The sequence below is a fragment of the Mus pahari genome, chromosome 19, assembly GCF_900095145.1.
Source record: "Mus pahari chromosome 19, PAHARI_EIJ_v1.1, whole genome shotgun sequence".
Lineage (NCBI taxonomy): Eukaryota > Metazoa > Chordata > Mammalia > Rodentia > Muridae > Mus > Mus pahari.
Window position 1 is genome coordinate 9,252,912 of NC_034608.1, and position 10,069 is coordinate 9,262,980.

Sequence of the window (10,069 nt, forward strand, 5' to 3'; positions counted from 1 at the left end):
AACCTGGGTTCAGTTCCCAGTACCTACATGGTTGCCCACAACTATCTGTAACTCCAGTCCCAGGAGATCCTACTCCCTCTTCTGGCCTCCCCAGGCACTAGGCACAAATACATACATGCAGAGAAAACATCCATACGCCTAAAAAATAAAGTTTAAATTAAAAACAAAATGACTGGTTTCCAGGAGAGGTAGGAAATGTAAATAAAGGGGCATGTTGTAAATAGACAGGTGACAGGTAAATTCATTTCCATAACTGTAATGATTCCAAGACTTTATAAAATTGAGGTTTTGTTTTTTGAGATAAAGTCATGCTATGTTGCCCACACTGAGCCACAAACTCCTGGGCTCATGGATTCCTCCTTCCTTAACTTTTCTAGAAATTGGAACTCCAGGTATGTACCACAGGGCCATGCTATGCCCTTTAAGTATAAATCATCCAGATGATACATAAACAATGCCATTAAAAAGTAGCCCAAAAGAGAGGCCCCTTGGTCTTGTAAACTCACAGGGGAAGGCCAGGGCCAAGTAGTGGGAGTGGGTGGGTAGGGGAGCAGGGTGGGGGTGGAGTATAGGGAACTTTTGGGATAGCACTTGAAATGTAAATAAAGAAAATAATAAAAATCAAAAAAAAAGTAGCCCAAAACAGTATACCTAGATACCCTGCTGTTCTCAAAAATTATTCACAACCTGATATAGATTTCATCATCTTTCTTCTCAGAATCTGAGAGTCACAGCCTTGCTCTACTGACAGCCAATCTTGGTAAGTAATAAAAGTTACTGCCCCTCAAATCACAAGTCAGAATTATACCCCTTCCCACAGAATCATCTTCCTCCCCTTGTTTTTCTAACTGTACAGCTTTGGCCCATGGCAGATCCAGGGGAATAGAAGAATCTACAAAAATCATCTCGCTCTTTTCTCTGACAAAAACACTCACAGCCATAGGAAATAGCTATAAAGATCTTAAGGATTTGTCAACTCACACAAAATCACTGGAACATCTATAGGTGAAGTTTTAATAGAAGCATGTTCCAGGGTCAGAGAGATGGCTCAGTAGGTAAAGGTGTTTGCCAAAAGCCTGATGACCTGAATGCAGTCTCTGGAGCCCACATGGTAAAATAGAAACAACTCCAAAAGCTGCCTTCTGACCTCCACACATGTACCACAGTCTAGGTGCACCAAGCCACATATATGCACAATAAAGAAATACAGGATTATTTTCTCATATCCATTAACTCAGTTCCTGTCCCAGTCACTACTCTATGCGCTACTTAACACATATCAAATGGCTCCAGTACAGAGCCTGCAGAAGAGATTACCTTCAACAGGGCTAGGAATTATGTGACATCATCCTGTTGGGAAAGTGAATAGAATTGTTCGGGTGGCACAGGAATACCTGGGGTTGTCATAACACTTCTCTTCATGAAGACTTCTTACCTCCCCCAAATCATTGTACCTTCAGTAAGTCAGAAACACAAAGCCACCAGTCTTTCCTGTGAGGGCAAGGGCAAGGGCAGCCATGAAAATTAAACCAATACTCCACACAGCTGCTTCCTGCAGCTCTATCATGCCTTCTAAAACAGAAAGTGGGGATATCTAAGGAGTTGGTCCACCCCTTCATGCTGACATCATAGTTCACCTGATAAGTCATGCCACAGAATGAACAGAACCTTCAAGATCAGAGGAGCATAAACAAACTTCGTTTTCAAAAGTTAGATCAAAGTGCAGCAAGCATTTCACAAGTTGGTGAGTTCCATCAGGAGCACAGAGTAAGAGCAAAACCTGTCCTGAACAAAGTTATCTTTCCTAGTGAAGTTAAAAGCACAACTCAGACCACACTTTCTAAATAAGATTGCTGCCCAAAAAAAAGGAAAGGAGGGGTCTCCAAGGCTAAGGCCAGAGCAGAGTAGAGAGGTCTGTATCTCTAAGCACTTAGCAGGGATAATCAGACTCATAATCTTCCAGGTGTTAGAGTAACAGGGTTGTTGTTTTTTTTTTTTTTTTCACCACAGATACTGCGAATGACATAAATCAGGACATGGCCCTAGGCATACTAAAAACTGGAATGAGTCTCCTCAAAAATTCCCACATATCTGAAATAACCTCCACTTCTGAAGCCCAGATGAATAATCTCTGAACTCAGAAAAAGGGCTGAGTCTCCTCCAGTGTTACTACACTTATTAAACAGCACTTTATTTTTTAGTCAAATTTGAAAGAAGTTTTATTAAATACTGGCCAGGATGATGGACACTGGCCAGGTCCATACCTGGAATTCCCAGAGAATGGCCACAAATTATGTTAGTCAGCTGCATATAAAGGCAAAACCCACAAAGCTGTACACTTCCCACCTTCGTCCAATCGGGCAGGCATAAATCTTTATGCACTTTCTGCCTATGTACTTCTCACCTAGATGTGATAAAGAACACTGTAAGCAGAACATTTCTTACATGATAAAGACTCTTGTTAGGTGTGAACTCGCTGGTGTCGGACAAGATTCGATCTACGGCTAAAGGATTTCTCACAGTCATGGCACTCATAAGGTCTTTCTCCAGTGTGAACCCTTTGGTGCTGAATCAGGTCAGACTTATGGGTGAAGGGTTTGCTGCATTCGCTACATTCATAAGGCTTTTCTCCACTGTGGCTTCTCTGGTGTTGAATCAGGCTAGCACTCTGGCTAAAGGACTTCCCGCATTCACTACATTCATAAGGTCTTTCTCCAGTGTGCAGTCTCTGGTGTTGAATGAGGCTAGCACTCTGACTAAAGGCTTTCCCACATTCAATACACTCATAAGGTTTCTCTCCAGTATGAACTCTCCGGTGCTGGATGAGGCTAGAGCATTGTCTGAATGACTTCCCACACTCTTCACACTCATAAGGTCTCGTGCCAGTGTGAATTCTTTGGTGCTGGATGAGGTCAGATTTTCGGGTGAAGGATGTGCCACATTCCCCACATTTGTAAGGCCTTTCTCCAGTGTGAACTCTTTGGTGCTGGATGAGAATGAATTTTCGACTGAAAGATTTCTCACATTCACTGCACTTGTAAGGCCTGTCACCAGTGTGCACTCTCCGGTGTCGAATGAGGTTGGAGAACTGCCTGAAGTATTTTCCACACTCGCTACACTCATAAGGCTTTTCCCCACTGTGAATTCGCTCGTGTTGAGTGAGTTCGGCTTTGCAGCTAAAGGCTTTTCCACAATCAGCACACTGGTGAGGCATTTCTCCCGTGTGGACTCGCCTGTGTCTGATGAGATTAAAGATCTGTCTAAAGGATTTCCCACATTCGTAGCACTCGTATGGCCTTTCTCCAGTATGAATTCTGTGGTGTCTAAAGAGGCTAGAGTTTTGTCTGAAGGATTTTCCACATTGTTCACACTGATAAGGCCTTTCTCCAGTGTGGATTCTCTGGTGTTCCGTGAGGTTGGATTTGTATGTAAAGGATTTTCTACATTCCACACACTCATAATGTACTCTAGCACTGTGATGTCTCTGATGATAAACGAGTTCAGATTTATAGATAAAGGCTTTTCCACATTCAGTACATTTATAGGGCCTTTCTTGAGGACGAATTCTGTCTTGTGTGTTGAGGCGGCACTTTTTGCCAAAGGGCTTCTTATGTTGACTATGCTCATATGTCCTTTGTCCCGAGTGACTGTCCTGATGCTGAGCATGTTTGTAATTGCAGGAGAAGGCTTTCTCATACTTGCTACACTCAAATGGCCTTTTCTCAGAGGAGGCACTTGGACACTGAACAAGTGCGCGTTTGCAGCTTGAACCTTTTTGCCACTCACCGTCCTTACAATGTTTCTCTCCATTCAAAAGTGCTTCCCCGCATTTGCCACTGCTATAAGGCTGTTCACTAATACAAGTGGCCTGCTGTTGAAGACAGCCTATGAAGGGCTGTTCACTATGACAAGCACCCTGCTGCTGAACACAGCCTATGGAGGAGAGGACTTCCTCACCATTCTTCCCACAGATGAATGGCTTAGTCAACCCATGGGATCTGCAACTTGACATAGCTTTAGCCCTGTGAGGATCCCCTTCACAGGACTTTTCACCACTGTAACTCTTCCAATGCCGGTTATTGTCTTCATTCAAACTGGAACCTGTTCTGCTCAAATCCAATGTCTGCACAGGGTGTGTGCTCAGGAACTCATTCTGGTGCAAAACCTCTTCCAAAGCTGGGCCAGGTACCTCAAGGAGATGAGCCTCCTGAGGAGATGGACTTGTGTTACACACCACCCCTTCTGCAGGCTCACAAGTTACATCTTCACCCCCCATTCCAGTACAGGAACCTGAAATCAGAAGAATACATGTTGAGATGCTAATGAAATAATGCTGGAGAGGAAAAAAGCACATCACAAAGGTAAGCTAGACACAAAAAGCAACAACACAGCTGGACTTAGATTATACCTTGCTCTAAACACTTGGGAATATGAGGCAAAAAGGCTTATAAGTCTGAGATTGGCCTGTGCTACATAGACAAGGGATTACCACAGGAAAAAAAAATTAATGGAAAAGAGGCAATTAAAGCATTGGAATGTTCTAAGAATAAAAGAGCTGCAGATATACTGAGGGAGCTGCTTTCAAATACAGAAAGGGTTTATCACACCAGACAAAACACATAGGAATAAGGTGCAGAAAAAGACAAGCAGGGTCTGTCTGCAAGCAATTCCTCAGCCAACAGCCTTCACCAGGATGTGTCTATTGGGGGATGTGTCTACACTGAGCAAAAGTCCCCAAATGAAGCTAGTGATCAAGGATTAATTAAAGCTATGTAAGTGCCTCACAATACCTTGTGTCAAAACTAAGAATGCAACAGAGCATCAAGGTAGCCAAGAACCAAAAGTTGCAGTTACAATCACAAGACGCCAAAGTTGTGAACATGGAGTAAAGATAGAAATGAGATATGGTTGAATCTTTTGCTAAAACACTGTGGGCACTCTGCTGTCTCCAGATATGATGTGAACATGCCCTGCTCTAGGTGCCTACCACTGGGTCCAGTCTCTTTTAAGACAATCTTGATTTATCAACTCTATGAGGCAATCAAGATATTTCCTGCATCCCCAAACACATGAGACATGAGAAATGCAAATATTGAGAGAGAGAAAGAGAAAGAGAGATAGGGAGGAATAGAATGCCCACATGTGAGTGACCCACACTAACTCACAGCAACTTAATATAAAATAGTATATAGGAAAGAAACCATAACAAACACTTAAGACTCCTTCAAGAATAGCTCACGATTCATTTTAAAATAAGCATGACAACACTGCCTCACAAAGGCAGCCATAAAAAAAAATGACAACTAAGCCTGGTACATGCCTTTAATTCTAGCAGTCGGGAGGCAGAAGAAAGCAGATCTCTGTGAGTTCAAGGCCAGCCTGGTCTACATAATGAGTTCCAATACATCCGGGGCTATAGAGAGAGACACTGTCTCCAAAAGGGGAAAAAAAAAAAAGAAAAGGGGGGAAAAAAGGGAAGAAAGAAAGACAACTACAGGAACTAGGCAGAAAGCAAGGCATAGGACATGGTAGAGAAAGTTTGAGACTTGTTATGACTCCTAAGATAGCAATCACTCTTGGGTAAAAATAAGGTAGACACCACTCCAGACACTGGGAGCCATGCAAGGACCTTACCCAGAGATGCCACAAGTGCCAAGTTTTCCAGCATCACACTGCAGTACAGGAGCCTCTGGGCCTTATCAAGGAGCACCCACTCTTCCTGGGAGAAGTGAATGGCCACATCCTCAAAGGACATATCCTATCATAATGGAAACAATTTAGCTTATAATCAGTTTCTCTTTCGGGACTCCAACTCAAAGCACTCCCATTTTGTTGCCCCAATATACATCTCTTGCTCTCTATATTTTCCATGTCATATCAGAGGAGACGCTCATCCACTGATTGCCCACTCTCTGCCCGCTGATATTGTACCCTTCCGTGGAAACACAGGGAGATAAACAGAAAGATAAAATCTAACCTGAAGGCCTAGGATGAAGGCTACTACACCCTCTTGTCAATGCTGTGGCTGTCACAGAAACTGGTTAGGGAGAAAAATGGTTAGAGAGAAGATAGGCTAACATAAATTTTGTCTTATCAGACAATAGCTCTGAAGACCCTAAAAACTCTTCCAGACCCAAGGAACATGGGCTTACCTCTTTATCCTAAGACTCCTTACTACTCCTGGGGCAATTAGGTCATCCTACCTCTGCACATTTGTGCATTCAAAAGGTCAATGTTGGATGTCATGTTCAAATGTTTGCTACTGTATTTCGTGAGATACGCCTTCCCAATAAAACTGGAACTTGCCAGTTTAACCAGACTGGCTAGCCAGTGAACTCCAGGGATCTTCCTGTCTCTGCTCCCCACCCTCAAACCCAGTGCTGAGGTTACAGATATGGTCCACAGGGCCCATGCTTTATATGGATGCTCAGGTCCTCATCCATGAACAGAAAGCACTTTGCCCACTGAACCATCTCACTAGTCCCAAACACAGCACTCTGAGTCGTACTTTCCTTGTATGATTTCATTCCCACAGCTACACCCTCAGGATTACATGGCCCTGGATGATAGGAAAAAAAGAAGTTTATGATCCATTTCCTTCTGAAGACTCCAATGTAATGCACATCTCCCAACTAATCTTATCTGTCCATGAGGAAATACAGGCCTGAATAATACTTACTCCAGGCTCTCAGTCTCACTGACTACTCATGCACAGTACTGATGCATAGAAGGATGATAGGCAACATCTAATTTTGGCCCTGGCATGTAGAGCTACATGCTTTACTACCATAGAACTGCCCAGTCGTCCTGCCCATCCCTCATCCCATATACAACCAAACAAGGATTTGCGACTTTCATTACTATGTCAAGACCTTGAGATCATCAATTTGCACTTCCACCTCAAAAACATAGACCTTTTTGTTCCACACACCTCTCTGTACTTGCTCACATACAACCATAGCTACACATTGAAAACAGCTCCTTGGCCTACCCATTGGTTACTTAATACATAGGATCCAGAGAGTCCTTGAAGAATTCCCCAATCTCTCACAGACCCCACTACAACGCAGCCCCAACCCTGTTACGATGGTATCCTACCTGATGCTATTCTTTGGCTCAACCTCACTCACTGTGGTGTTTAGAATAGGCTTGGCCCCCATAGACTCATGTGTTTGAATACTTGGCCCAGAGGGAATGGCACTATTAGGAGGTGTGGCCTTGATGGAGTAGGTGTAACCTTGTTAGAGAAAATATATCACCGTGGGGGTGGACTTTGAGGTCTCAGTTGCTCAAGCTATGTCCAGTGACACAATCTCCTTTTGCTGCCTGCAGATCAAGATGTAGACCTCTTTGCTCCTCCAACACAATGTCTGCATGCACACTGCCATGCTTCGCATCAGGACAATAATAAATTAATATTGAGGTTTGGTCATTTACTATGTATTGTAATGCTAAACACTGACCCCCCCCAAAAGCCTGGTTGCCCACAGAGAATCCACACATGTGTACAGCATGACCTTGGTCCTTGTTTAAATAAGATACTGACAGCCAATAGCTGGGCAGAAGAGACAAAGGCCAGGTTTGGGGTTCTCAGGCTTGAGGTCTGAGCAAGAGCACAAAGAGATAGAAGGTGAAGAGAAGAGGAAGCCACCATGGGGTAGATGAATCATGGAAGCATAGCCATGAGGGCTAGCAAATTAGAGTTAAGAGCTGCCCAGATGGAACATGACAAATTATACCTTGGGGTTATTGATGGAGAATAGATTCTAATAGCATAGAGGGTAGATATCTGCCCAGCTCTAGTGCTGATTAAGGCTTATTATAATAATAAAAGTTGGGTGTCTTTTATCCAGGAACCAAATGATCAAAGGAGGGGCAAAACCACTGATTGAGATTAAATATTTCTATTAACAAACTAACCTCTAAAACTATAAGCCGACCTCAATTAAATGTTTCCTTTCTAAGAGTTGCCAGAGTCGTGGTGTCTTTCCACTGTGATAAAACCCTAACTAAGACACCCACCAACAATGACCAGTGGAAGCCGGGTATTAGGACTCATGCCAGTACTTGGGAGACCGTCACAAGCTCAAAGCTAGCTTGAGCTACATTGTGATGCACTAGACCCCTTTCAGCCCAATATAAACAGCAGATAGCCGAAGTGATCAGGTCAGATCAGTGCCTAGAAAAGACACTAAAACCTATCACACTACCTGCAAGTTATACCGTGTGTGTGCTCCAGGGTTCCAGTTTTCTAGAGTCATCGATCCATGCTGGGGTGGGTTTTGGTTGACACGGCTATCTAGTGACCCCTCACCCAGACTCCTGTAAGTAACCCCAATAAAGCTCACTGGCTTACCAAGTTGTACTTTGATCTGTCCTCAGTTCCCTATCTGGGACTCCTAGATGTTTGTCCATGTCTCCACAGGATTACTGTCAACACAACACCATTTCCTTCTTTCATAGTCGGTTTCCCATGCTGCAGCCAGCAACAAGGAGCCTGAGAATACATTGGCTTACCAGCCTTCTCCACACCCAAATTCCCCATTGTCATTTCCACATATAAAGTATACATTCTGCTTTACAGAGAAATATTCTGGGTCTGACACCTTCACCTTATTCTAAGGAGGAAGATCTTTCTGCACATGCCTAAGTAATTCAGTCTCCCCCTTCAGGCAGAGGCACATACTGGCACACACTGTGGGACAAGCAACCTTCTACACTTCTGTTCACACTTGCCAAGAATTTCATACAACCCACAGCCACATCTCTGGGTTATGTACCTAACCTGTTCAAGACTGCAAGGCGCCAGGCTACTAGGACACACTGAGATAATAGACCAAAGACACCACTAACCTAAAAAGTGTTGGTAGCATGAGGGTAATGGCAGGATCCACTTACCAGGCCAAGCTCCCTAACTGGGAACCTGAAAAAAGGCTGTTAGAATCTAGCAGCCATAGGCATCTTCACAGGCTTCAGTCACACTGTGACCCTGATCACCATGGGGATAGAAGGCCTGGGATGACTACAAATCTGTCTATGCAGTGGTCCACAATTCTGAATCTCACCTGAGAGCTGTCACACCTGTGGCACAACTCTCTCCTGCCCCTCATGTCTCCTCCTGTTTGTCCTTCCTCTGAGTAACTCCAGGAAAATATAGAATCCTATTTCCGAATAGGATCTCTGTTCACAATTCCCACTGGCTCCCGGTGTCTGAAGAATTAAAATCAAATTCCTCAGGTGCAAATCGACCTCACAACTGCTTCTACAAACACTTGGATGCTAGGACTCAGAATCTTCCCTGCCTAGCAGCCCTTCCAGGAGTCATCCCTCTGCAGCACTCACAAACCCCTGCCCACAGATGTTCTCCTGCCAGGAGCACCAACTAGGCACTTCAGGGTCATGATGGGGCCTCTCCCGGGGCTCTAGAACTCGGGTGACAGCGCAGGACTCAGCACTTACCTGGGCCAGGTTCCTGTGCTTGGCCACAGCCACTGTATTCTGTGGAAGCAAGGACCAGGTCTCCGAGGTCTCTTCCCTAGGCCTGGCTCGGGGCATGTGGGCGGAGTCGCTGGGCCTCAGCAGGGCCTCTGTACCGCAGAGCGGCACTTTGCGCTCTGCCATCAGAACTGCCCACCTCGCCCCGAGCTTCCAGTTAGGTAAACAAACCCCAGAAACGCCTAAACGACCACCAAGAAGACCACGCTGGAAGTCTAGCTCCAGGCACGAACCGCGCGCGCGTACACAAACACACACCCAAAAAATAATAATACAAATAAATGCCGAATTTCCACGGGCTCAACTCCACCCCCATCGTCTCGCGTATTGCATCCCGGGAAATGTAGTTTCCATCGCTCCCCAGGCAGGTACCCTGCCCCCAAGCCTGACCCCTGTGAACTTAGTTTAAAAGAAAACAGGCATGCTGATGTGAGTTTGTGACTACAGCTTTCTGGCGAGGGAAAGATACTTAAATAAAGCTGTTCCAGTATTCCTGGAATCGGTTGTAAGGCTGATAACCACTGTGATGGTATCTTATTTCAGACACCATGAAGTGCTTTGTGCATCAAGAGGC

At 44.6% G+C, this 10,069-nt stretch overlaps 1 protein-coding gene across 1 annotated transcript; it reads right to left on the reverse strand.

The window, feature by feature from the left end:
* Positions 1–571: 571 nt before the first annotated feature.
* Positions 572–9,727, reverse strand: LOC110336505 (zinc finger protein 551). Its single transcript, XM_021219099.2, has 3 exons — positions 9,460–9,727; positions 5,635–5,758; positions 572–4,290 (listed from the first exon to the last, which is right to left on the reverse strand). The coding sequence occupies exons 1-3, from the start codon at positions 9,619–9,621 to the stop codon at positions 2,462–2,464; spliced, it is 2,115 nt and encodes a 704-aa protein (XP_021074758.2). The 5' UTR covers positions 9,622–9,727; the 3' UTR covers positions 572–2,461.
* Between the last annotated feature and the right edge of the window lie 342 nt (positions 9,728–10,069).

Coding starts and splice junctions, on each gene's coding strand:
- LOC110336505 (XM_021219099.2), bottom strand. CDS start 9,621: ATGGCAGAGCGCAAAGTGCCGCTCTGCGGTACAGAGGCCCTGCTGAGG. Junction 5,759..9,459: donor AGCACAGGAACCTGGCCCAG/GTAAGTGCTGAG, acceptor CCATTATGATAG/GATATGTCCTTTGAGGATGT. Junction 4,291..5,634: donor GGCACTTGTGGCATCTCTGG/GTAAGGTCCTTG, acceptor TTCTGATTTCAG/GTTCCTGTACTGGAATGGGG.